General features: G+C 37.1%; 1 protein-coding gene and 1 pseudogene across 2 annotated transcripts; one reads left to right on the top strand and one right to left on the bottom strand.

The window, feature by feature from the left end:
• The first annotated feature begins 3,475 nt into the window (after positions 1 to 3,475).
• On the top strand, positions 3,476 to 3,954 carry LOC308432825 (large ribosomal subunit protein eL24-like; annotated as a pseudogene). The gene has a single exon. The product of its transcript is annotated as a large ribosomal subunit protein eL24-like (transcript).
• Positions 3,955 to 14,539: 10,585 nt separating this feature from the next.
• LOC308432613 (sororin-like) lies at positions 14,540 to 27,064 on the bottom strand (the record flags this gene model as incomplete). Its single annotated transcript, XM_080932388.1, has 2 exons — positions 14,540 to 15,429; positions 27,034 to 27,064. The coding sequence occupies 2 exons, from the start codon at positions 27,062 to 27,064 to the stop codon at positions 14,540 to 14,542; spliced, it is 921 nt and encodes a 306-aa protein (XP_080788514.1).
• Between the last annotated feature and the right edge of the window lie 752 nt (positions 27,065 to 27,816).

Below are 27,816 nucleotides of genomic sequence, written 5' to 3'. Positions count from 1 at the left end.
TTTAGCAACTTCATTGGGGTGCCTGTGTTCAGTCCTATGGCTAGTTGCAAGCATACTCAACTGCATATCTATGACTTTGGCAGAGCCCCTGAGGAGGCATCTTTATCTGGTTCCTGCCAGTAAGTACATCTTGGCATCCATAATAGTGCTTAGGTTTGGTGGCTGCTTATGGTGTGGATCCCTGGGTGTGGCAACTTCTGAATAATCTTTTTTTCAATCCCTGTTCCTCTATTTGACCTTGTATTTCCTCCCGGTACTTTTCTGTCAGATATCTAAGTATAGGAATAAGAAAAACAACCATACAGGGTCTATAGCAGGAAGGTCTAAATTCATTTCATAACAAGAGTGGAAATGAAACTTCAAGGAAAGTCCTTGAGTTACTAATATCACTTATATTGTTTTCCATTTAAACTCACAGGATACTAACTCTGTGCATTCAGATATAACCAGAGGATAGATCTAAATTTTCACATCTCCCTTTAAAATAGAAATCTTTTTTTAAACTCTAGAGCACACCATAATTTTCCTAAAAAAACAAACAAACACTCTCTAATTTGATGTGTTCATTTGTCCTATATAATCATAAGCTTAAGAGATTGTCCTTATATTTTCCAATGTCTATTTTATAGAATCATTATTGTAATAGTAGAAAAAACTTTCATACTTGATATACATTTTGTGGTATCAGCAAACTGTTTATTTTTACAATAAGACAAAAATCAAAGTGTTAATACAATACCAATCACACTCTTACCAAATTGTTCTTGAAAAAGCAAGTTTCATAAGTGGACCAAATTTAGTAAACCTAGTAAAATTCTAGGATCTTGGAGGAAAAAGTAAAAGGTTGACAAATTGACCACTCAACAAGATGATTGATATGAGGGTGGAGATGTAGGATGTGTTGAAATTATTGAGAAAGATTTCAGGAACAAACAAGTGTAAGGAAGCACATCAAGGGGAACAAGGCAGTAGTATGTAGACATCAGTCTTTACAAAGACTCCATCTGTAGAAAGGTATTATGGTAATTCAGGGAGAATGAATGACAACTTTAATACCTGATGCTTTATATGCCAGTGTCTGTGAAAGTAAGAAAACTTGAAACTATCTTTCTTAAAAAGGTTAATTCAAGATGTATCTTATTTTTTTAGTCTAGAATAGAGTTTATTTAAGTCATGGGAGAGTTAAAAGTGTAGTAGAGGCAGAGAGAGAGAGAGAGGAGGAGGAGGAATAGAGGAGTAGAGGCCAGCGAAGAGCACTGGAGGGAGACAGGGGAAGGGGAGGGGAAGAGGAGAAATAAGGAGGGAGCAAGAGAGAGGCAAGAGAACAAGAGACAAGAGAACAGAGCCAAGATGTATCTTATAAGCATGGTAAAAAGTAAACAAAACAAATGCTTCTGCAAGAATGTGTAGGGAAATATTTTTATTTTTCTAGGTATGTATACATTCATTTTTTGAGCATTTTACATGTAAATACTGTATCTACATCATTTCCAATCCACCATTCCATCCTCCAAATTGCTATGTGGCTCACTCATCCCCCATAAATTCATGAGCTTTTCTAAAAAGTTATTCTTACATATATATATATATATATATATATATATATATATATATATATACATATATATATATCCATATATATATATATCCATATATATATATATATATACACATTTCTTAATTCATTATGTCTGAATCCCAGACAAATAGATATAAATATAGACATAGACATAAATATAGGTAGGTGTACTTTTTATGGCATATAATTATTATGAAAATTAAAAGCAAATATAACATTGAAAGAAAAATTTTTATATCAGTTTTTTCTTAAATATCAAATGCACTGAATATTGCAAACAATCGCTCCAAGTTGTGTTATTCACAATTGATTCTGTTATATCATACACATATTATACAATATTTTTATATTATATTTTTAAGCTAATATGTTTTGATACTTATGTACTTTTATTTATTTATATTATTTATAAAATAATTTAATATTGGCATTCTACACTTTAGAGAATTTTATACAATGTGTCTTGATTACACTTTTTCCTCCTGTCTCTCCAACTTCTCCTGATTCTATCTTCTCCTTCCCCAGCCTTCCTGCCCTGCAGCTTTCCTTTAAGCAGACTGTGTCAGAGCAGATGTCCCTGCACTTTAGTTCTTACAGAATCCTGTCCCCTCCGCCATCGTCTGTGATGTTTCCTAGAGAATTAAGTGTATGGAGTTGTATGGAAATGGTATTATTCAGGGGCAGACACCAACTTGTCAGTTGATTGCCAAATCTGACCAGTTGTGGCTTTCTGTAATTTCGGTTTATATCCACACATATATTTGTGGATATAAGGAAGAACACTTACAGTTCAGTTAGCAGTTTCCTGCTTTAGGAAAGTAACAGTAGTAGATCTCCTCTGATTTCATGGCTTCACTAGCCACAGGTACATGGTCAAATTTACAGTTCCACGGCATGATTTCTCTTTTATTTAGCAGGCCTTAAGTCCAACTAGGTAACTGTTGGTTCCCCAGAGGATATAAATGCCACGATTCAACTTTTCCTTGTGGATTAAGCTGCTATGACTGTAATTTTACATCTTTATGTGAGTTTGCACTACTTGTGAAATTCTACAGGATAAATGTCTAGGACTGGAAGTGCTATGCTCTGAATTAGTAGGGAAGCTTGCTTCAGTTTAAGAGCACTGAACTTTCCTTCTAGAAGACTGAATGTTTTTCCCATTTATAAAAATGTTATGAGCTCTTCCTGATCTTTCATTTGTGCTTTATTATTATGTGTTTGTTCCTTCCAGTGTTTTATATTCAGACACATTGGATTTGATTATATAATCAAGAATCAGAGAATGCTACCACATAATATTCTGTGGAAGTTCTTTAAAATGTTATTTTTTAGATTTTTAAAAATATTTTTATTTTTATTTTTGTCTATGTATGACAGTCTGTGAGTGAGAAATGTGCACGAGTACGGAGCCCTTGTTGGCATGAAGTCGCTTATAGACTCAATCTCTCCATCTTTCAGTATATTTTAATTGTTTTTACCTTATCTGAAGTTTAAAGTTATAAGTTTCTCAGAATAATTCATTTAACTTTATATCAAAAATTTATATTGTATATTCATCAAATGGCTCTGTCATTTTTTCTGTAACATCTTTAATAAGATCCTTAATAAATAATATATCGTTTAAACATCTCTGTGGTTTTTTATCTTATTTTTATAGATTATTAATTTATTACTCTCAGACAACACAATGTGATGGTCTCAGTCATATTATTCTTTACAAAACTGCTTTCATGTTCTAGAATGAGTCCTGATAAATGTATCCTCTATTTTAAAATATTTCATTCTTCAATTTTATTTTATATGCACCAGAACACAAATTATGTTGCTTATTTTGTCAATTAAGAAAATAATATTCCTCTTCCCCATCTTTCCCCAGGCAGGCCAACATCTATCACCATGACGGTGGAGCTGTGCAATTTTAGCTGGTACAAGATCTACCTAGGACAAAGGGGGTGCTATGCCAGGACCCACGGGAAGGTTTGCGACTTTCTTAATGCCAAATGTGAGTCTGCATTCCTTTACAAAAGGAATATTAAACAGATAAACTTGACTGTCCTCTACAGAAGAAAACAGAAGAAAGGAAAGTTAGAAGAAATTCAAAAGAAAAGAACAAGTACAGTCAAGTTCCAGAGAGCCATCACTGGTGCATCTCTTACTGATAAAATGGTGAAGAGAAGTCAGAAACCACAAGTTAGAAAAGGTCAGATTGAATAGATTGAACAGGTTATGAGGGCTGCCAAGGAAGCAAAAACTGCTAAGGCATCTAAGAAGAAGACAACAATGGCTGCCGAAAAGACCCCACAAACACAGCACCTAAACCAAAGATTGTGAAACATGTAAAGGTCTCTGCTCCCAGAGTTGGTTGGAAATGCTAATTTGGTAGATCAAAGTTTAAAATAAAAATCTGTTTTTTACTTAAAAAAATAAAAAAGAAAAGAAAGAAAAGAATAAGCTGAAAATTTCAAGTCCTGTTTAGGAGTTGTGTTTCTGAGTTCAATAGTTAATTTGTACCTTGGCTATAACATATGTACATATACGCTTGACATTAAGTTTTCTTAATTTTTATTGCAAATGTTTTTGTGTTCTTTATAGAAAAACTTATTCTATTCTATGGATACCATGAGGCATTGTTATCTTCAATGAAATTTCTTTTGTCTCTAGGTCAACACTATTCTCTTCATCTATTTAACCACCAGTGTTTGTGTCTTTATATTTTCTATGCATCTGTAGACAGCCTGTCTGCAAGTTCTACCTTTTGGCAGTGTTTTCTGTGGTTTTGTTCTCTGTTTATTTATTCCTACTTCCTTGCTTTTATTGTATTATTCATATATTATTAATAATTTCACCATAATTTATTTATTGGTTGTTCAGATATGTTTTTTGTATTGCTTTTGTAGTAGCTATCCTAGAGATTATGGTATACATTTTTAATTTTCACAATCTGTCCTTCACATGTGTTATTCCTTGTGGATAAAATTTGAGAAGAAAATAGTGTAGACTCTGGCACTTTGTTTTCCAAGCCTCTTTGATGAATCATGTCTTATCTCCAATACTTTGTCCTTTAACTACACTTTGAAACTTTGGAGTTGTTTTATTGCATATCTGGGTAACCTAGTATTTTTGATTTAGCTAAGGATAACCTGGAACTCTCACCTGTTCTCCTGCTTCAACCTTCTGATTACTTGGACCTCAGCTGTATGCCACCAACATCAGTTTTGTTTGACTTTTTGAGCCAATAAGATTTAAAATATTTTTAAGTCTTATTGTTCTTGAATATGCAAGTCTTGAACACAAGAAGTTTCTACAGTATTATTTCCTATCAAGTTTCATTCTTCCTAGAAAAAAAAAACAAAACATTCCTAACTCTTTAGTGTCTGTTGTGTGTATGCTTTCATGTTTATTTTGCCATTGTGGAATATTTAACCTCCAACTCAAAAAATTTGACAACTTCTTTGCTTCATATGTAGTCTATGATTTCTTCTGCCTCTCATGTGAACCGTGATTTACACACCTTCTTAGCAATAAGCCTTTATGAAAGTAGAGAAACTTTCAACAATAATTATTTGATAATTATTTATATAATGTTATTTGGTCAATAAAAACAATGCTTTCAACAAAGATTTTTAATGAAAGAAGAAAGTGCTGACATATAAGGGAAAGGAACTCTGTTTATTTCTCTGTAGTCTGCAAATAAGGGTGAGTCACACACATCCAGCTTGGGTCTCAAAGTCTATTATTCTGGTAAATTGTTACCTTTAACCTTCTTTGGCTACTTCAGTCTTTTTAGACTGACACCATTGGTGTTACCTTACTGATTCACACCTTAATCTTGATGATCAGGTTTTTTTACATAGAAGGTGAAACTAAAAAGGTCAGTGGCAGGTGACTTTCCAGAGGAACTACAGTGGGCAAGTGAACTTCCTGGAAATGGCCCACCATTTTGCAGGGTTGAATATATGAACCCAAAAAGCCATGACTCCAAGATTGCTTCTTGATGCTAGTATGATTTCCCATGTTTGTCATTGTTATATTTCTAATATACATGACATGCTGAAATCAGACAATGTAAGACCCTGTATGCTTATAGTCTGTTATGATTGATACCTGGGTATTAGCCAAACCCATTGAACAAATTTTCTGCACATCAACCTGAGGATGACTTTCATAAAATAATGCTATGTGGACCCTAGGAAAAGCAAGAAAATAATCTTAATTTAACAAATCACAAAGAAGATAAGCATATAAGCATAATTCTACCACTAACAACAAAAATAACAGGAAACAATAACTATTTCTTAATATATCTTGACATCAATGGACTCAATTCTGCAATTAAAATGCATAGATGACAAGACTAAACATGTAAATAGGATTCAGCTTTTTGCTGCATAGAGGAAACTCATCTCAGTGAGAAAGAGAGATACTACCTCAGAGTTAAAGGCTGGGAAAAAAAATTCAAGCAAATGTTCCCAAGAAACAAGCTAGAGTAGCCATCCTAATATCAAATTAAATAGATTTTCAACTACAAGTTATCAGAAAATATAAGGAAGGTCACTTTTTACTCATCACAGAAGAAAACTATCATGATGAACATTTGTGCTCCAAACACAAGAGCACCCACATTCACAAAAAATACTCTACTAAAACTCAAATCACATATTTCACCACACACAATAATAGTGGGAGACATCAAAACCCCACTCTCATCAATGAACAGACCATGGAAGCAGAAGCTGAACAGAGACACAGTGAAACTAAGTTATGAACAAAATGAATTTAACAGACATTTATAGAATATTTTGTCATAAAACAACAGAATATACCTTCTTCTCAGCATCTCACAATACCTTCTCCAGAATTGATCAAATGGTGGTCACAAAAGAGGCATCAACAAATACAAGAACATCAAAACAATCCCAAGCATCTTATCAGATCCCTATGGACTAAGGTGGTCTTAAATAACAACATAAATAGGAAGTTTTTGATCTTAGCCATTCTGACTGGTATAAGGTGGAATCTCAGTGTTTTATTCCCTCTTATTTTCTTTAGTGTTTCTGTTAAAACAGTAATTAATATTGAGACATACAATGCGCTTATACTAGTTTAATATACAGAAAAAAGAAAATATATATAATTTGCAGTTTTTATTGTCATTTTATTATTTTACTTTGCCTTTTTGCCCTAAGAAAGATATTTTATGTTTTTTAATGTGAAAATAATCAGCTTTTTATTTTATTAACTTAATTCTATATAATATTTATTAATTATATAACTGACTGCATAGAATCAGTATTATGATATGATGTATAAGTTACTAAGTTACATAAATCTTTTATAGTTTCTATGTATTCATGTTTTAAAATAAAGTAGATTTGAATACTAACATGAATTACATACTGGCCATAAATTCATTTTGCAATTCAGTCTATACCATTTTTGTCTGATTTCTTAGGGATTTTCCATTTAATTTAGTTTTTATGTTTTTATAAGTCTAAATAAGACTGAATTATGCAAGGTAGGCTAGGTGATACACTGTTTTCACCTGTCTATATTACACTGCCTCTATATTTCATTAATCAGGGAAAATCAACATTTAAAATTTTAAACAATGATAGTTTTATTTCGCTACTAACAAAGAGTTTTCTAACATCTTAAGAAATGTTCTTTAAATGTTCTCCATAGTGGTTGGTGTAAATACATTTTATTCAATTTTGAAGTTACACAGTAATTATTTTATTTGAATCTAGTACATATTTTATAAATAGTAATTAATATTCTGCTCTTAGGTATTTATGACCCTTGTATTCTGCTAGTATATACAGTGCTATTTTGCATATCCTCAGTTTGTCTCATTTCCTCATTTCTATTTTTTTTACCAGTAAACATTCATGGAGACTTCTTGAGCAAAGGTTCACAAAAATGTAATACTGTTATATATTGCCAGGTTTTGTGAATTAGAGGTTGGAGTAATGTCCAATCTCACAGTGAGTCTTGGTTAGAGAGTGCAAATTTGTCCCACCCTTGTCCATGATTTAAATTAACATATTTTAATAGCCTGATAGGCAATAGTAGCTTCACATTTATTTTTTTCCTGCAGGCAGAGACTGATGAGACTAAGATAACTTTGTCCTTGGTGAAATATTAGCTATTCAAACTAATATGAACATACATTCTAGTCCATTTCTTATTTCTTCCTTTACTCATGAATATGTTCTCACAGGATCTGTAAGACAAATGCAAATGCCAATTTGAGGTAACAGTTTCTGTTTGCATTGATATTTTGTACAAATAGACTGTCCATCAATATAATTTTATGTTATTTTAGTTAGCTCCAGAGAGTTTCTAGAACTTTGCTGTTTGAATTTTGCACATAAAGTGCAGTGTGATGAAATAGTTATTTGTATTCTGATATTCAATCGTGCATTTTATTCCATATTATATTGAGGATATATTTTGTCAGTGTTTGAATAGATTTTTGTATAAGGAGATAAGAATTGGTAAATTTACTTTCTTCTACATGCTAACCACCAGTTAAACCCGCAACATTTTTTGAAAATGCTGTCTTTTTTCACTGGATGGTTTTGTCTCCTTTGTCAAACATTAAGTGACCATTCATGTGTGGGTGTATTTTGGGTTTTCATTCTTTTTCATTGATATGCCTGTCTGTCTCTGCACTAATATCATGTCGTTTTTATCATTATTAGTTTGCAGTGTAGCTTGAGAGCAGGGATTGTGATTTTCCCCCAGAAATTCTTTTATTTTTGAGAATGGTTTCTGATGTTCTGGGTTTTCTATTTGGTTGACTCCAACACTGGGTTTGATTATTTCCTGCCATCTATTTCTATTGGGTATATTTGCTTTTTTCATTTCGTTTTGTTTTAGATCTTTCAGATATTCTCTTGAGCTGCTAATGTATGCTATCTCTAGTTTCTTATAGGAGGTACTCATAGCTATGGGTTTTCCTCTTAGCACTGTCTTGTTGTTTCCCATAAGGGTATGTTGTGCCTTCATTTTATTAAATTCTAAAAAATCTTCAATTTTTTTCTTTTTTCTTTCTTAATCAAGTTATCACTGAGTATTGTTCAGCTTCCATCTGTATGTGATCTTTTTGTTGCTTTTGTTGTTATGTAAGACCAGCCTTATTCCATGTTGATCTGATAGGATTCATGGAAATATTTCAATCATCTCCTATCTGTTGAAGCCTGTTTTCTGACTGATCATATGGTCAATTTTGGAGAAGGTACCATAAGCTGCTGTGAACAAGGTATATTATTGTGTTTTAGAGTAATATGTTGTATAGATGTCTGTTAAAATCTTTCGGTTCATACATTTTGTTAGTTTCACTGTGTCTCTGTTTAGATTATGTTTCCATGATCTGTCTATTGATTAGAGTGTGGTATTGAAGTCTCACACTATTAATATGTGAGGTGCAATGTGTGCTTTGAACTATAGTAAAGTTTCTTTTATGAATATGGATGCCCTTGCGTTTGGAGCATAGATGCTCAGAAATGAAAGTTCACTTTAGTAGATTTTTCCTTTGTGAGTATTATTTTATACTTTAATTTTTAAAAAAGGACACTTTGTGAGTGTCCTTTTTAAAATCTTTTTTTGATTGAAAGTTGATTTTGTTCAGTATTAGAATGGCTACTCCAGCTTTTTTTCTGGGACCATCTGTTTGGAAAATTTGCTTCCAGAGTTTACTTTGAAGTAGTGTCTGTCTTTGTCACTGAGGTACATTTCCTGTATGCAGCAAAGTGCTGGGTCCTTTGTACATATCCAGTCCATATATTTTTATTGGGGAATTGTGTCCTTTGAAGTTAAGAGATATTAAAAACCAGTGATTGCTGCATCCTTTGTTTTTGTTATTGGAGGTAGAATTATGTTTGGGGAGTTATCTCCTTTGGGTTTGTTGCAATAAGATTACGTTCTTGCTTTTTCTAGAATGTAGTTTTCTTCCTCGTGTTGGAGTTTTCTATCTATTATCCTTTTTAGGGCTTTATTTAAAAACAGATAGTGTGTAAATTTGCTTTTGTCACGGAATATTTTGGTTTCTCATTTTATGGTAATTCAGAGTTTTGCTGGATTAGTACCTGGGCGGGCCTTTATGTTCCCTTATTTTCTATATTGCATCTGCCCAGGATCTCCTGGTTTTCATAGTCTCTGTTGTGAAGTCTGTTGTAATTTTGACTGGCCTGCCTTTATATGTTACTTGACCTTTTATTTTACTGCTTTTAATATTCTTTCTTTGTTTTATGGATTTGATGTCTTGATTATTATGTGAAGAGAAGAATTTATTTTCTGATTCAATCTATGTGGGATTCTGCAGGCTTCTTGTATGCTTATAAAGTTCTAATTCTTTAGGTTAAGGAAGTTTTTTATCTATAATTTTGATAAATATATTTCAGCCCATTGAGTTGGGAATCTTTGCTCTCTTCTTGTCCTATTATCTGCCATATTATCCTTAGATTTAGTCTCATCATTGTGTCCTGGAATTCCTGGATATTTGGAGTTAAGAGCTTTTTAAATTTTCATTTTCTTTAACTGTTATATCAATGTTTTCAATGGTCTCTTCTGCACCTGGGATGCTCTTTCATCTCTTATATTCTGTCGGTGATATTTGTAACCTGAACTCTTTCCTAGGTGTTCTATCTCTAGGGTTGTCTCCTTTTGTGATTTCTTTATTTTTTCAATTTCTGATTTTAGATACTTGATTTTTTTTGTTCAATTCTTTTACCTGTTTGCATGTGTTTTTCTGTATTTTTATGGGGGGGCTATGCATTTCTCCTTTAATGGCTTCTACCTATTTACCTGTGTTCTCCTTTCCTCCTTTAAGGGAGTTATTTATGTCCTTCTTAAGTTCCTCTATCATGATCATGTGATGTTATTCTAAATCAGAATCTTGTTTTTTTAGTGTGTTGGAATATCCAGGGCTTGCTGTTGCAGGCCAACTGGGTTCTGATAATGCCAAGGAACATTTGTTTATGTTGCTTAGGTACTTGTGCTTGACTTTTTTGATTTCGTTATCCTTGATATTAGCTGGTCTTGTTGTTACTGACTGGAGTTTGTCCCTCCTATGAGCCTGTGAGCCAGTGAGCCTATGATTTAAGTTGTGTTAGCACTCTTGGGAGACAAGATTATTCAGTGCAAGGTTTGGGTATAGAAATCTGTGACACATGCTTTACTCCAAGGCATAAATAGAAACTAGAAGGATCCTATCCCAGGGTGTTCCAAAGTTCCTGTGCCCCGTTGGCTTCTGGCTGATCCCTCTTAGGCTGGCTATTGGAGCAATACTAGGGGTTTCACCTATGAACTTTGAAGTGTCAGGACTCCTGAGAACCCACGTCTCTGTGGATCAGAAATTTAAGTACAGAGAAATGTGGCACAGGCTTATCTCCATGGCATAGATGGCAACTAGAAGCAAGAACAACATTTAATTGTGGCTGGTTTATAGGTTCAATGTTCAGGCTACTACTATCATGGTGGAGCAATCAGGTTGGCATGATATAGGAAAAGTTGAGAGTTCTACATCTTGTTTTAAAGGCAAACAGAAGGATGGTTTCCAGGGAGCTAAGATGAGGGTCTCATATATGAGATATGGCCACAATATAATACTTTTTCCAACATGGCTACACCTCCTTCAACAAAGCCACACCTCCTAATTGTGCTACTCCCTGAGCGTCTCTGAACACCCCAGAAACAACTCACAGACTGTTTGAAGTTCAAGAAAAAGACAAAGAAAAGAAAAAAAACATTATGTTTACTCTTTACAGACCAAAAAAACATTTATTAATTCCAGGTTACATCCTCTTTTACATGTACTTTATGCTCATTGTAACTAGTAAGATCTTAATGCACAGGATCAAACTTAAAAAAAAAAAGCCAAGCAATGACAAAAATGTATTCGTATACTTTTATGGAAAATTGCTTAAAATTTGTACATTTATCTTTGTTTTTTTAAAAATAAAGTTGTTCAATAAAAAATAACATTGAGTCATATGTCTGAAGTTCCCATAGTCTATAGTATTCTCAACAACACGAAAAGTCTAAAGTTCAAAGTCTCTTCTAAGATTCATGCAATCACTTAACTGTCATCCCAAAAGCAAGAGAGGAAACCATCTAGACAAACTCCACACTGCATCTCCATATCTGATATCAAACAGGTTTCCAGATCCCCAACTCCTTTTTCATCTTTGTTGACTGCAACAAACTTCTTTCTCTACTCCTTCGTACTAGCTTTCCTCAGCAGATATCTTACAACTCTGGCTTCTCAAATTTCTTCAGGTCTCCAAGGCAGCTTTAGTGTTGCAACTTCTTGTTTTAGTGTCCTCTAAAGGTCTTGGATCACAATTTCAGCACTGCCCTCTGTAGCACTCTATTCTTTGGTTGATTCAACTCAATGGTTCTTGCTGTTCTTGATAGTGATCTCATGGTCCTGACATCTCTAATACACTGGGGTTTTCTGCCGCAACTAGGCTTCACCAATAGCCTCTCATAGGCTATGTTCATGGTGTCAAGCCTCAACTTCTTTTTGTGTGTACCATACAGCACTAGGTCATCAACTGCAACTAAGGCTGCACTTTCATCAGTGACCTTCCCTGATCTTTCAAAGTGTCAAGCCACAGCTATTCTCTGTGACCCCTTTATATCATCAAGACAAGTACTACCTGGGTGACTCTTACACATTACCAAGTTCAGCTGTAGCACAAGGTACAATTTTGCCTATCTCAAGAATGTGGTTTCTTTGTGCTATCAGAAAACACTTCTCATATTTCACCTCCATGATACTTTAATCACCACTAAGTTTTTTTAGCTCTAGACAAGAAACATCAGTTATCCCAGTAGTCCCTTCTATTCTGGATCCTAAAGCCACAGACACATGGCCCAAGCTGCCAAGTTTTGCTTCTTGCTGGTGTTGGAACATGCTTTTTCCTACACCCATTCTATTGCCAGTTTCAGTTTTCTAACTCCATGACTGCCTATACTTAGCTGTCCTAAAATTTGCTCTGTATATTGACCTTGAACTTAGAGATCTAAATGGCTGTGTCTTCTGTGATTAAAGGTAGGTAACATCATGCCTGGACCTAAATTTAGCAGGATGGGATCTTTCTCCAAAGTCCTACTCCCTTTATGTACTATCTTCTAGAATAGAGAATTCAGCTTATTCTTCTTCCTGGTATACCTTTAATACTTGAGATTATATATATATATATGTGTGTGTGTGTGTGTGTGTGTGTGTGTGTGTGTGTGTGTGTTGCTTCTTTTCATTAAAATGCTCTTCATAAGAGTGATCTTATTTATTTATACCAGGCTGTTTTTAAGCTTCATTTTTCAAAGCAATTAATCTATATCTCTTTAACTTAGCCTCAGGCTGACTCTTCAAACAATAGCAAAAAAGCATCTACATCCAAAATACAATAGAAACATTCTCTATGCCACATACTGAAATCCTTCTCCACTGAGACTTCTTGGGCTAGGACTACACAGTTCAAATCAATCTCATCAGCTCTGTCTTTTATAATTCCTACTATGATACACCATTGAACCCCACTAAAGAATTCTGTTTCTTTCCAAATTCAAAGTCTCAAAATCCATATTCTTCCAAACTAAAGCATGCCTATCACAACAATACTTAGTACTAACTTCTGTGTTAGTTAGGGTTTTACTGCTCTGAACAGACACCATGACAAGGACAACTCTTATGAGGACAATATTTAATTAAGGCGGACTTACAGGTTCAGAAGTTCAGTCCATTATTATCAAGGTGGGAGCATGGCAGTATCCAGACAGGAGGAGTCTAATAGTGTAGGAGGAGCTGAGAGTTTTACATCTTGTTCCAAAGGCAAAGAAGACTGGCTTCCAAGGAATTAGGAAGAGAGCCTTAGAACCCATGCATACAATATCATACTTCATCCAACAAGGCTTCTTAAGAGTGCTATTCCCTGGACCAAGCATATTAAAAACATCATAATAAGGCTTCAGTTATTCTCATCATCATACTTAGCTTTTTTTTTTTTTTTTTTTTTTTTTTGATTTCTAAAGTTTATTTGAAATCAAGCCACCTTTCCCTTTGGCTGCACATTCGTTCCTCAAAGGTCTGTAGTGAAGATAGCAAGCAATTCAGCAGAACAGGTAAAGACAAGTCCTGCAGGAGTGTCCCACTGAAACCATCCTGGTATACCAGGCTCTCCCGTGGGTTCTCATTTCCATCAACTTGCAAATGTCGGAAGTCCAATGGCCTTTAAACCATAACTTTTACCATAATTGAGAGAAGGTGGTAGGCAGGAAGGAAACGCGGAAACCATGATATATCCACTTTTGTTCCCAACAACCCCCTGGGAATGGTCTCAGGTGAGAACAATAGTTAAGCTCACAGCAGAAGCTGCCATCAGAGCTCCAGCTGTTTAGCACTTAAGAGATGTGACAAGATGTCCTGAGCTGAGACCATGCAGCTGTGTTTAAAGAAGCAGATGTGGGTGAGGAAAGAGCTCAAAGCAGAGACTGTAAACCTTATGTTGGTGCATCTGAGGCCCACACTATCAAGTGTACCCATTTTGCTGAAAGCAGCAGTACCCCATTCACCAATGTCAACAGCAGACACAGACCAGTTGCTACATAATACTCACGGTTCCCCCTCCTTTCATATCCCAGACTCCACAGACTCAATGTCCAGACCCTCCCTCAAGCATTTAACTGTCCCCCGCCCTGCCTCTAAGTCCTCTCAACTCTACAGAAACAAAGCAGAACACAAACCCTCTTTACTGGCTGGTGGCTTGTCGCAACAGCAGAGACAGCCCATGGCTAAACCAGTTTCTGATAGTTCTGGCCTCAGAGCAAAAGCGGCTTCTCATCCCCAACACAGCAGAGGTAGAAAGTCCAGGGTAACTAGATACAATATGGTAAGAGGCCAGGAACACCTTTCTGGGTAATAAGGCTAGTAAAGAGGACTCCATATATTCTGTTCTACTCAAAGGGCACCGTATGTACATGAAGAGCCAGCCAGTTCACCCTACTCAATGATTGGCATCCCAGTTCATCGCATTCAATCAGAAGATCAAACTGCTCAGCAGCTTCAAATTCAGCCTTCATGGCCATAGCCCACTTATCCAGCTCTGATTTCGGGATCGCAGGGACCTTCTTCTTTCGTTTCTCTTTCACAACTGGGGGAGAGATTCCAGGGAGTGTTCTATCTGGAACCGAGTGCTTCAAAGAAACCTTTGGGGTCTCAATTAACTTTGAACCCACAACAGGTGAGATTCCAGGCAAGTCTTCAGGTTCTTCAAAGCCAAAGGATCGGCGATCAGGGGTGGAGGTTGAGGTATGACCGAGGGTCTGTAGCCGACTATATGACCGCCTGACTTTCTGAGACATTTCCAAATCTCTGGTGTCCAGCTCCTCTTCTCCAGAACCAGACTCAACCTTCTGAGTGTACAGCACAGGGGTGCTGGAGGCAGTGCCAGGGACACTACAAGTCTTGAAGAGGTCCTCTTTAGTGGGTTCCTTGAGCGGAGGGTCGTTTTCTTTTTCCAAGATAAAAGAGATCCTTGGAGTCCTTCGAAGTGGTGTGTGGACATCCGGGACCTCTACTGCATGAGCTACGATCTTCTTCAAGACGATGGCCTTTCTGACTGGGGCAGCTGGAGTTGTCTTCGGCCAGATTTCAGGGAGCGTGTTCGGAATATCTGAGCCAGATTTCTGCTTGGACGACTTTGAAGATTTAGTAAGTAACGTCATGGGCCCAGACCGCTGGGCGGCCCCTCCGGATCGTGTTCGCTGCTCTGACACGTTTGTGGTCGGGCTTAGTCTCCGCGGTCGCCTACTCCGGCTCGCGCCAAACGGGAAGTTTGTCCATACTTAGCTTTTTTATTAGTAAAAAATTTATTGTTTATGTGCTTATACTATGTTTAATATCCCAATCCTTGCATCTAGGCTTGCAGTCATCAATGCTTACATCTTATGACAAAGAAAAACAAACAAAATATAAACAGATTAGAGATATTTGATCAAGTTTATAGTCTCATCCTTCTTGTTCCCTCTACAGAATAAGCCTCTAATCCAGACAATGATTGTTGGAGACTGAACAACTAACTATACCACTACTGGACCAATTGGCATATCTTATCAGGTTTCACTGCTATGGTCAGTAAATTATGTCTCTTCTACAGCAGCCTACATAGCAACTTCCAGTTTTATCAAAGGCAGCAGAAGAGAGAATGATTGTGCCTTGTTTCAAAATATCTTATAACTATAGTCAGACTGAAATATCTCTATTTTATTTGTTATGTTCTCTGTGGTAAAGATGCAACTATTCCGGACTTCAGGCCTTCTTCTTTATGATCATTAACCATTTACTATTCCTTTATATTTCTTAGCTCCACATTTTTAACTGTGAAATGAGAATGTAAGCACATTAAAATAAACCGATGTGTCCTTTGTGCATCTCAGTTAAGAGTTCTGTGTCATATACTAATTCCCTATCACATACGTGCATTTTCGATTTTGCCTAACCCCTATCTTTTGTTTCTTAGAAACCTGAAATCTGCCAAGGATTCTTACCTATTACAGAGGTAATCTCTTCGATGACACATGTAGCTTTTGTCACACCCAAACAAGGAGCTGTCTTTGCATTCTTATATTCTTTGTATGATTGTTTGTTTTTTTTGTTGTTGTTGTTTTGTTTTGTTTTGTTTTGTTTTTTTACAGTCCAGGAGAGTTTTATTACCTTTTGCCTGTTGATGTTTATTGGCCCAATTTCAGTGCCAATTTTGCCGGTGCTTCACCACTCTATTTAAGTATTACTTCTATTCCCCTATTGGTGCTATTAAAAATCAATCAGATGTTTTCGCATAGCACCCCTTGTTACCATTAGCAGATGGAGTTCAGTGGGCTTGAAGAATACTGTCACAGTTACTTAGCTTTTCTGTGCATAGGCATATCCTTGGTTCTCATTATAAAATAATGAAAAACATCTGTGAATTCATTATAAGTAGATGGTCTTAAAAATAAGTAAAAATGGTTCAACAGTATACATACCAGGTCTATAGGGCTTGGGTCATTAGTGTTTAAATGGGCGCCCTCTTGACCATTTCTATAACAAGGCAGTGAAAAGACCCAGGCAAACTAGACTCTAACTGTAACCATGGGGATTTCAACTCCATCATTAAGGAAGCTCAGAATGCATCCATGCCACACTCAGGGAAAAGACAAGAAGAACAAATTGCCAGAGCATGAGTCTGACTTCAGTGTTTTTCTTAAGGACGGTGGTACTGATTTGAGAGTAAAATGGGCATCAGTCTCCGGTGTGATAGGATCGTGCATACGAAGCCTTGCCATTTGAAAAGATTAATTATGGTGTGAACTTGATAAGGAGAATCTTTTCTCTTCTGGTAGTCCCTGTTTCAAGGAGTTAAAATAGAGGAGTTCATCTTCATCATTAGATGAATCTGTAAATAGCATGTTCCATGGTGATTAGTAGAAATACAGCAGTGGAAGGGGAGAAGGGTTAGACAGCTGTTCAGTTTCTGAAGCATCATCTTCAAGAACTTGTGTTCATACATAAATATAAGAATGAATGGAGAAAGCCATATGGAGCTCTGAAGAAAAGTCCTGCAAAGAGAATTATGAAAATTGTAAGTTTGGGATGTGCTTGGAATGTTTGATGAACCAGGCTATTGTATGTAGATATGAACGAATCAGTAGTAATAGATCAGAAGGAAAATTAAAAAAACTATAATAAAGGAATGTTAATACATAACCCCTTTTAAGATTCTATTTTTGTGACAGGAGGTTAACATTGCCCTCTGTTAAATCTAATGTTTTATTTGTATTTGTTAGGAGATTTTATTTTTAACCTTTAATTTTTTTAAGTCCAGTTGTTACCCCTCCCAGTCTGGCCTCCCACAGTTCCTCATCCCATTTCTTCTCCTCCTTTTCTCCAAGAGGATGTTCACACCTCCCCCTATTCTTCCTCCCATTTCCACTCCTGCCACTCCTCCCCACATCCTGGGATCTCAAGTCTCACAAGGGTTACATGCATCTTTTCCTACTAAGACCAGACCAGCTCTATTGTATATGAATCAGGGGCCTCATATAAAACTGCCTGGTTGGTGGCTCAGTGATTGAGAGATCTTGAAGATCCTGGTCAGTTGAGAATGTTGGTCTTTCCATGGATCCAACCTCCTTCTCAGTTTCTTCCAGCTTACCCTAATTAGGGTATCCTGGCTGTGACTAGGTTATATTGATAAGTAAAGTCTCCTCACATTTTACCTAAGAAAAAAGGTAAACTCTTTGTACTACAGTTCACAACCATTTCAGCAACCATACTTTTTAAACTCTTGTTCAACATTAGGTAACTTGATGATAGCTTCTAAATATTTGTTTATTATTTTTGAGATAGTATCTTTTATCCAGAGCTGAAACTAAACATGGATTTGTTATCTATCCCAGATGCCCTTGAACTTAAAAGATTCTCCACTTTTCAGGTGCTATAGGTTATAGGTATGTACCACTACACACAATAATATATTTTAAACTGATTTTGTTGCCCATTAGTTTGTTTGTTTGTTTGTTTGTTTCTAGTATTTCTGGATGTTCTGAAACTTATTACTCTGTATGTAGATCAGGCTGATTTTCAACTCAGAGATCTGCCTTCCTCTGCCTCAAGAGTACTAGGAATAAATATGTGCACTGTTGCGCTCCCACGCTTCCCGCCGATAGGAACAGGTATGCAACAAACGGATTCTTCTGCGGACAACCTTTATTGTACAGCACTCTGAGCAGGGGAATTCTTGAGCAGGAAACTTCTCTCTGAGCAGGGGACTCCCTACCGGGGTCTACTGTATAGGCGACCTCTCACGTGCAGTCTCACACGCGCGATCTCTGTGCCCAGTCTCTTTCCACGTGGGATCTCTCCGCAATCTCTCTTATCGGGTCTCTCTCCACGTGGGATCTCTCTGCCATCTCTCCACGTGGGGTCTCCCGCAATCTCTCCACTATCTCCCACGTGGGAGAGAAATGAACTGCTTATATATGCCTAAGAGACTTGTGTTGCTACCTGATTGGTGTATCCTCCAGTAGCTCATTCACCTGCCCCGAGATTGGGCTGTGACTTATGTGGTTGCCAAGCAACACGAGGGGAAAGGTTTTTGTAGGCTGAATAATGGGCAGGAAGCTGGCGCCATCTATTGGCGCCAACGGCTTCCTACAGTGCACGACCATGACCAAACAGTTTGCCAGCCTTTTAGTAGAAATAGAATTACATCATGTTGTTCTTCCCTTTCTACCATACAAGTTTTCTCCCAGGTACCTTCCAGAAAACAACTCTTATGTTTATCCATGTTCAAAATAGTGCCTTTTTGTATACCTTGGATATTAGGCCTCTATCTGATGTGGAGTTGGTAAAGGTCTTTTCCCACTCTGTTAGCTGCTGTTTTGTTAACTTGACAGTGTCTTTAGCCTTACAGAAATTTTACAATCTAATTAAGTCCCATTTGTCAATCTTTGACCTTAGAGCTCGAGCCATTGGTGTTCTGACCAGGAAATTTTCTCCTGTGCCTATGAGTTGTAAGGTTTATTTTCTCCTCTAATAGTTTCAGTGTATCTGGTTTAATGTGGAGATCTTTGATCCACTTACACTTGAGCTTTTACAAGAAGATAAGAAAGGATCTATTTTCATTCTTCTGCATGCTGAGTGCCAGTTGGACTAACACCATTTGTTGAATAGGCTGTCATTTTTCCATTGAATGTTTACAGCTTCTTTGTAAAAAATTAGGTGTCCATATATGTGAGGGTTCATTTCTGGATCTTCTATTCTATTCCATTGATCCACGTGCCTATTTCTGTACTAGTACCAAGCATTTTTAACCAAGATTGCCTTTTAATATAATAAACCACCATCCTTGAGGTCAGGGATGGTGATTCCCACAGATGTTTTCTTGTTGTTGAGGATGGATTTCACTACTCTAGATATTTTGTTTGTCCTTTTAGTATAGGAAGGTTATTGATTTGTTTGAGTTAATTTTATATCCAACCAATTTGCTGAACTTGTTTATCAGCTGTAGGAGTTTTCTGACAGAATTTGTGGGATCATTTAAGTATGCTATCATGTCATCTGCAAACAGTGATGTTTTTACTTCTTCCTTTCCAATTTATTTCCCTTTGATTTCCTTTAGCTGTCTAATTGCTCCAGCCAGGACTTCCAGTACTATGTTGAATAAGTAGGGGGGGAGTGGGAAGCCTTGTCGAGTCCCTGATCTTAGTGGGATTGCTTCAAGTTTCCCACAGTTAAGTTTGATGTTGGCTGTTGGTTTGCTGTATATTGCTTTTATTATGTTTAGGTATGGGCCTTGTATTCCTGTTTTTTCCAAGACTTTTAACATAAAGGGGTGTTGAATTTTGTCAAATGCTTTCTCAGCATCTAGTGAGATGACCATGTGATTTTGTTCTTTGAGTTTGTTTATATGGTGGATTACATCGATGGATTTGCTTATATTAAACCATCTCTGCATCCAAGGGATGAAGCCTACTTGATCATGGTGAATGATCATTTTGGTGTGTTTTTGGATCCGGTTTGCAAGAATTTTGTTGAATATTTTTGCATCAGAGTTTATAAGTGATATTGGCCTGAAGTTCTCTTTCCTTTGTGTGCTATAAAAACGAGGGTTATTTTAGCCTCAAAAATGAGTTAGGCAGAGTTCCATCTGATTCTATTTTGTGGAATAGTTTGGAGAATATTGGAGTTAGGTCTTCTATAAATGTTTGATAAAATTCTGCACTGAACCCCTCTGGACCTGGGCTTTTTTAGTTTGAGAGGCTTTTTATGACTGCTTCTATCTCTTTAGAACTCAAAGAACTAGACACTAGAGAATCAAACCACCCTATTAAAAATGGGGTACAGAGCTATACAAAAAGCTCTTAATTGAGGAATATCGAATTGCTGAGAAGCATCTAAGGAAGTGCTCAACATCCTTAGCCATCAGGGAAATGCAAATCAAAACAACCCTGAGATTCCAACACATATCAGTCAGATTGGCCAAGATCCAAAACTCAGATGACAGCAGATGCTGGCAAGGCTGTGAAGAGAGAGGAATACTTCTCCACTCTTGGTGGGGTTGTAAACTGGTACAACCACTCTGGAAATCAGTCTGGTGATTTCTCAGAAAATTGGACATAGTACTACCTGAAGATCCAGTTATTCCACTTCTGGGCATGTACCACAGAGACAGGCCAACATACAACAAAGACACATGCACCACAATGTTCATAGTAGCTCTATTTATAATAGGCAGAAGCTGGAAAAAACCCAGATGTCCTTCAGTAGATGAATGGATACAAAAATTGTTATACATTTACACAATGGAGTACTCAGCTATCAGAAATAATGACTTAAGGAAATTCTTAAGAAAATGGATGCATCTAGAGAATATCCTGAATTAGATAACCCAGTCACTAAAGAACAAACATAATATTCAGTCACTGATCATGGGATACTAACCCCAGAAAGCTCTGAATACCCCAGAAACAACTCACAGAATGGAGGTCAAGAAAAAAAAAAGAAAAAGAAAAGAAAAAGAAAGAAAAGAAAAAAAAAACATTAAGCTCAATCCGTTCACACCAGGAAAACTTTGACTAATTACAGGTTATATCCTATTTTATATGTACTTTATGCTCATTGTAACTAGTAAGACCTTAATGCACACTCTCAAACCTTTGGACAAAAAAGCCAAGCACTGACAAAAATGTATTCGCATACTTTTATACAAAAATGCTTAAAATTTGTACATTTATCTTTGTTTTCTTAAAATAAAGTTGTTAAAAATATAGCCTCTTTTTATTGACTTAATTTATTAGATATGGATGTATGTAAACACAACCTGATGAATGTTTTCTATTGTGTGTACGTTTCAGAGTAGGAAAGAGAAATACTGTAAGATCCATCATGCAAGAAAGCTTTTCAGAAAATATTTTCTCCTAGAAATATCTGTTTAATAATATAGCTTTTAATCCCTGAATTGTCAACCTGTAGTACTGAGTCATGTGAAATCTCTAAATGACTCTTCATTCAGCCCAAAAATTTTGGGTTAACACTCAATATGATAATACAATCAGGTGTAAAAAAAGTTTAGTCAGACTTAGGAAGTCTCCAATAAGGTACTCTCTGACATGATTCTGGGTGTTAGCTTTGGAAACACTAACATCAAGTGAAGATCATCATCATTAAGATGAGGTTGTTCTAGAAGAAAAATTGGGCCAGGATATGTTCATATCCACTAGAATATGTGATAGAAGAACGTGTGCATATTGCTTCATGCCTGTGAATTGCTTATATTTTTTATGCCTACTTCCCTGTAGTATTTCAGTATCTTTCTGTAAAATCTTTGGCTCAACCGAGTTATTCTTGACACTACACAGAAGTCTGAATAGAAACAGGTCTCAGTCTACATTTAATACACAGAATATGTGCTATACAAGCTCTTTTCTAGGCCCTGCTCAATGGAAGTATTTCCTCATACCATCATCTTTTCAGCATTATACAGTCCATGTGGCCTGTTACAGCTTATCATGTCAAACATTACTTTGGCATGCTTGAGATTGTAATTGTTGAGGTAGCACACTAAAGGCAAAGTTGCACAGAGGCCATATGTGTGAGTTGAAGAAGCAGGTTAGTGTAAACACAGTAGGCGACAGGGGAAATCAGACACTTAACTCATCCAATTTACATAAGACCTTCACTGTACTCTTCTTTATCTCAAGTGTGCCATTTCCTTCCAGATGATAGCTAGCAGGTTTACAAACCTAAATTTATATCTTGTTGGATGTGACCCAACAGATATTATTCAGTTCTGCTCACTTGGTCACTGAGTCACTAGTATGTCAGGAGCTACTTCTTAAAAGGAAATTGTTCAAAGCATGTTTTTAATACAGAAGTACAGGTTTTTCTTCCTTCCAATCAGTCTGAAAGTAAATCCCTCCCTTTGCATTTTCTAGAAACCTGGTAGAATCTAGACATACAAGATAACTGCAGATCTGGGTGTACAACTGTGAGAAATTGATACTTTAATAATGGAGGTAGATGTTATTCCACAGCAATGATAGTACAATTGCCACTGACTTGGTGTATTGAACACAGTGACTTAACAGAAACTAGTCTGATATAGGGTGTCTCCTGCTCCAAAAAAGAAAGCATAATGTGAATATGTTATACATGTCAAATACGCACTCAGAAATCATGGAATGATTGATTCTCTTATGTAGATCAGTATGATATGTTCTATAAAACTAAAAATAGAATTGCCATATGCCCCATAGAACCTACTGAATGGAATATACATCATCATTATACAATAGAGGTAATCACTTACCTAAGCTGATTCAAGGACTATTCACAATGACCAAACCATAGGGTTGGAAGAAATGTCTATTACCAGATGAATGGATAATGAGGTTGTGATATAATTATAAAATGAAGTAGTTAGTATTCAGCCAAAAAGAAGAAAACAAGTATTTCATTTTCAGGAAAATAGATGGAGCAAAAGATATATCTATTAAAGAAAATAAGCCATACTTAGAAAGAGATCTACAATATGTGTGTATGGGGACAGGGGTTAGGGGGTAGAGATTAGGAAAATTGCTAATAAGAATAATCAAGAAACCCTAGGGAATAGGAAAAAAGATGACTTATTAATGATATTGTTCTTAAGTTAATCATGTGCAAAACAGATAGTAGTCTTTATTCATTCTCGATTAATGTCTGGCTTGGTAGCTATATTGGTCTTATTTCTAGGATTCATAAAACTCAAATCAAATTCAGCAGCACATCACAGAAGGAGTTATATAGATAGATACCTGTAGGCCACATGCCACCCACAGACCTGCCCTTAAGGAGGGCCATAGGCAAAGTACTGATGGAGCGTGTCAACCAGGACCCTGCCATCTGCATGGCCAGCCTTCTCTTACAGCCAACATAGTGTAAAAATCTGTGTGGTCTGATTAGAGAGAAGAGAAGTTGAACAGCTTGTGCAATATGAAGAAAGATAGAACTTGAGACTAGACAGTGGATAGGAGTAGCTTGTTGTGAGTAGCTGCTCCTGCCACATGGTATCATGGTGAGATCCCAGCCTAATCTGCCACTGTGAGTCATGTCTTAGTCTGTGGCTAAGCAGGGGTCAGTGTCAATGTCATTGGGTTATACTAGAGAACATGGGACTGTCTTTGATGGGAAAGTCTCTGGGGACCATGTGGATGTCCAGGAGCTATGAATAACTGGCCCCACCCTTTACTGGATGCAACACTCTAGAGAACTGACTTCATCTCTCTCTATTGGCCGTGCTTTGGAGAATGGCTCATAAAGCTCAACCAGGCAGCAAAGTAAAGATGGTCCTTGTGGAGAGGGAACTATCAAGCTAGCCTAAAAGGCATGAGTGTGGAAGAGATGACCCAGTCATTTGTCTTTTGTAGGGCGGCACATGCATAAAGGTAATGCCCCCTTTCCTCATATTCTTTGTCACTTCTGATATTCAGGGAATCTGACCACAGGGTCATGAACACAAGAGAGCTCAGTGTGTCCATCATCAGTTGTATCACTAGAAGAGCCAACCCTGAACCTCACCTTGGCAGCACAGTAGAGCTGCCTTGCTGGAGAGAGCATTGGTGAGCTGGCCCCAAGGATTGGAGCTGGTCCCAAGGGTGGGAGCTGGCCCCAAGGGTGGAAGGATGAATGCATGGAAGGCCTGAACCCATCATTTGTCTGCTGTTGAGTGGTGTGGATGTGGGGCACACTAGTCTTCAGGTCATGAAGGCAGGTGATGTTTCGATGTCTCTCTATGGCTGCAGCACTCTGAATAGCAGGCCCTGCACCTTATCTGGGCGGCGCAGCTGACCCTGGTGGCAGGGGCACAAATGTGCAAGCCCTCCTGAGGATGACAGGGTGGGAGAGCTGTTTATGCCACTTGTCTGGCATGAGATGGAGTGGGTACAAGGGAAATTCCTTTCCTTTCCCTCCTCGGCACCTGAAGTAGCTGAAAGCTGGCCTCATGAGAGCTAAAGACCCATCCCTGGTGGCTGACACTCAGGAGGGAAAACCCTTTGTCTCACCTGATCAACAGAGTGTAGGGTCCTGATGGAAAGGCAGGGTTGAGGCAGCCCCAATGGTATGAAAATAGAGCTGACTAAGTCCCTCACAGTCTGCAGCCTGTGAGAAAATAGGCGTTGTGTCATGAATGGACAGCACAGTGGAATTAAATCTGGACACCTGGGTGTTGGTTAATTGTCCCCAAGGGCATGAGAGTGAAAGACCTGACCCTGCCTCCTGCTGATGGTGACACTGGGTGGTCAGGCAGTGCTGGAGAACTAACCAGTGTGAGAGAGTAAGTGACAGTTGATGGGCTGACTAGTTCAGGTAATCCCCAGGTTTAGATTCAGGGATCTGAATTGTTCAACCCAAACTATATATTATCTGTGAACATTTGGGACACATGAAAGAGCCAGTCTTGTTTCAAAATGAAAGAGCCAGAGTTGGGGGTCATTCTAAGGTCAGAGGGCACAAAGACTTAGTTTAGTTCTAATTTTAAAATAGGCTACAACAAAAAGAAAAGAAAAAAGTAAAGGTGCTAGTTTACAAGCTAAACTTTAAAACAAAGTTACCAGCAACTCCCTCAAAAAGTTCTGTACCATACACTGAGTCAGTTTGAAAGTTGTTTAGCTCAACCAAATGTAAGCAGTACTCTGCCTAGTTACTGTTGCTCAAGTTCTGCCCCAATTGTTTAAATTCTGTCCCAAGTGAATGCAAGGTATATAATTTCCTCTTAGAATCTGCTCAGGGTTGCCTCCCCATTGAAGTTGGATGACGCCAACATGCTGAAGTAATATTGCATAGAACAGCACCTCTATGAGTCTCCTTTAGGAGGTCTCAGAAGAGGTCCAATTCAAATCTCATGAAAGCTGTGGGATCTTCCTGACACCAAGCAACAACTGGATAACTTGGAGGGGTCCTAATGAAAATACAGTGTTGATCTTGCCACAAAAGACAGAGACCTAAAACCAGACCAATGACTTATTGCAATGAATATTTGCAAGTGAAAATGTGTGGACAGAGGAATGCACAGTAGAATACACTGTGACATGCAACAGAAATATTTTCTGTGCTTTGTTTCTTTGTTGTCCTTTGTGCATGTGTTTTACTTTTGGTGAGGAGGCAGAGGTTGCAGGGCAAACCGTACCTATGAGGGGACAAGAAGACAAGCGTGCACATGAGGTACATGATCTGAAGCTCACAAGAATCAATAGAAAGTTTTAAAAAAAGCCAGGAGAGGGCAATGTGTGTAAATATAGCAAAATTATATCATATACATGAAAGTAAATCTGGGGAGCTCAATGTTTTGTACAACAAATAAGTGCTAATAAAAAGGAAATAGCTGTAACACCGATGGGTGTATCCACATTCCTAATGATGCCACTCCAGAATGGTTATTGCCAACCCCTCCATAGGTAACTTTAAGAATTGGTGAACCATGCTGGCACCTCTTCTAACTCTGTGGCAGATACTATCCATTTTCCAGCATGTCATGCTGTTATGTTGCCATGGACTCTAATTATAGATTACCCAGTGTATACTACACTAAGACATCCCAAGGTCTTTCTTGCAAGCCCTGAGACTTGTCAGATGCCCTTTATTCATAAAATGCTTGCACTTGAATAAATGTGGTTCCATTAACTAATACCAACAGTTGTACTCTACTTCCTGTATCATTCTCTCTTACACACGGTAAGAGCATCCATCATCATTTCTGAGCATAAAGGCATGTGAGTGCCAATTTTATCTCTGTTTTAATTTGGGATGATCTATACAGAGCAATGTTTTCTGAGCACATATAAGTCATGTGTGATAAGTGGTATCACTTTTTTTTTTTTGTTTTTTCACATTGTCAACTTTCTACTTAGAGAGAGCCAGAATCTTCAACTCATGTGTTCTCTGCCATCCTTAACTTCAGGCTTCAGTACCCTAAAACTGTTCATAAGACTCTTGGCAAGAAATTCAGTAAAGATACTAGCCAAGTATTTTATAGTGAATATATACAGGTATTAGGATCATTTAAATACAATATCCTCAAGACTCTATATCCACACATCTTTATTGCATTTTTATATTTAACTTACTCGATAGCAAGTAAGAGAATGTCCCTCTGCGTTTGGTGTGTATTGCCTTTCAACACAACTGAACATTATTTGCCTTCTTCAACAAAAGAGACTTATTTTTAACAATGAGAAACAAACTTCTTATGGGAGCTTCAGTCATTAAATAGTTCTTTCTGGACAGCTGGCACAGGGTTAAGGCTGCAGGAAATATGTTGTTTCCCCCTGTGATCCATCTAGGAGTCTGTGTGCCAGAAGCACACACACCAACACACAGCACTTGGCCTTCAGCAAGCATCACTTGACAACCCTCTGCTGTGGTACCTTACCTGCCAGCCTGAGCCTGATGTCACTCGGCATGATTATTTTTGATCACCAGATTGTATTAACTATCTTGGAGCCAGCTCTGCCAAGGGACAGCACAAGCCACCATTTTTACCTACTATTTGGCTTCTCACTTGACAGTCTACAGTTGTGAAAAGTCTGTGCTGACAACTCAGTAATATTTTCATGAAGAGTAACCAAATAGTTACACCATCTCTAATGAGCATAGTGTTAGTCTTGAGGAAGAAAACCCTGTGACAACTTTACTGGACATGGTATTCAGGTCTTATGGTGTCTTACAAGGCTTTTATTTTATGTTGAAAAATAATCTCTTGTACCTTCTTGCTATTTTATATTGAAGTCATATGAATTATAAGAATGTTTTTTAATATGCTCTCAGTAGATCCTTATCAATACAGAAAAAGTATACCAAATGTTGAGAGAGTTAAATTCTGAGAAGGAGTTTTGGAATATTTTCACTCATTTTCATACTACCTCGTTTGCCAGTTAAATGTAGAGTGTTAATAAAGCATATGTACATTTTCAACATTCATTTACTGTGCCAAACAAGACTCCAAATTTGGTACACAAACTATAGTCTGGTTAGGAGTTAGGATTCTTATTGTCATAATTTATTACCAATATTTATCTTTGCCTGTCATCTTTGTTTCAGTCACTCAGAGAAATGTGTCTATTTAAGGTGCAAATTTTTGTTTACGTTAACACTTATGAGATTGAATGACATTCACTTTTGTTCATTTGCAATGAAAGTATTCTTATGAATATTT

Source organism: Micromys minutus, assembly GCF_963924665.1.
Source record: "Micromys minutus genome assembly, chromosome: 18".
Classification (NCBI taxonomy): domain Eukaryota; kingdom Metazoa; phylum Chordata; class Mammalia; order Rodentia; family Muridae; genus Micromys; species Micromys minutus.
The sequence above is the reverse complement of the archived record's forward strand: the minus strand, read 5'-3'. Positions and strand labels throughout refer to the sequence as shown.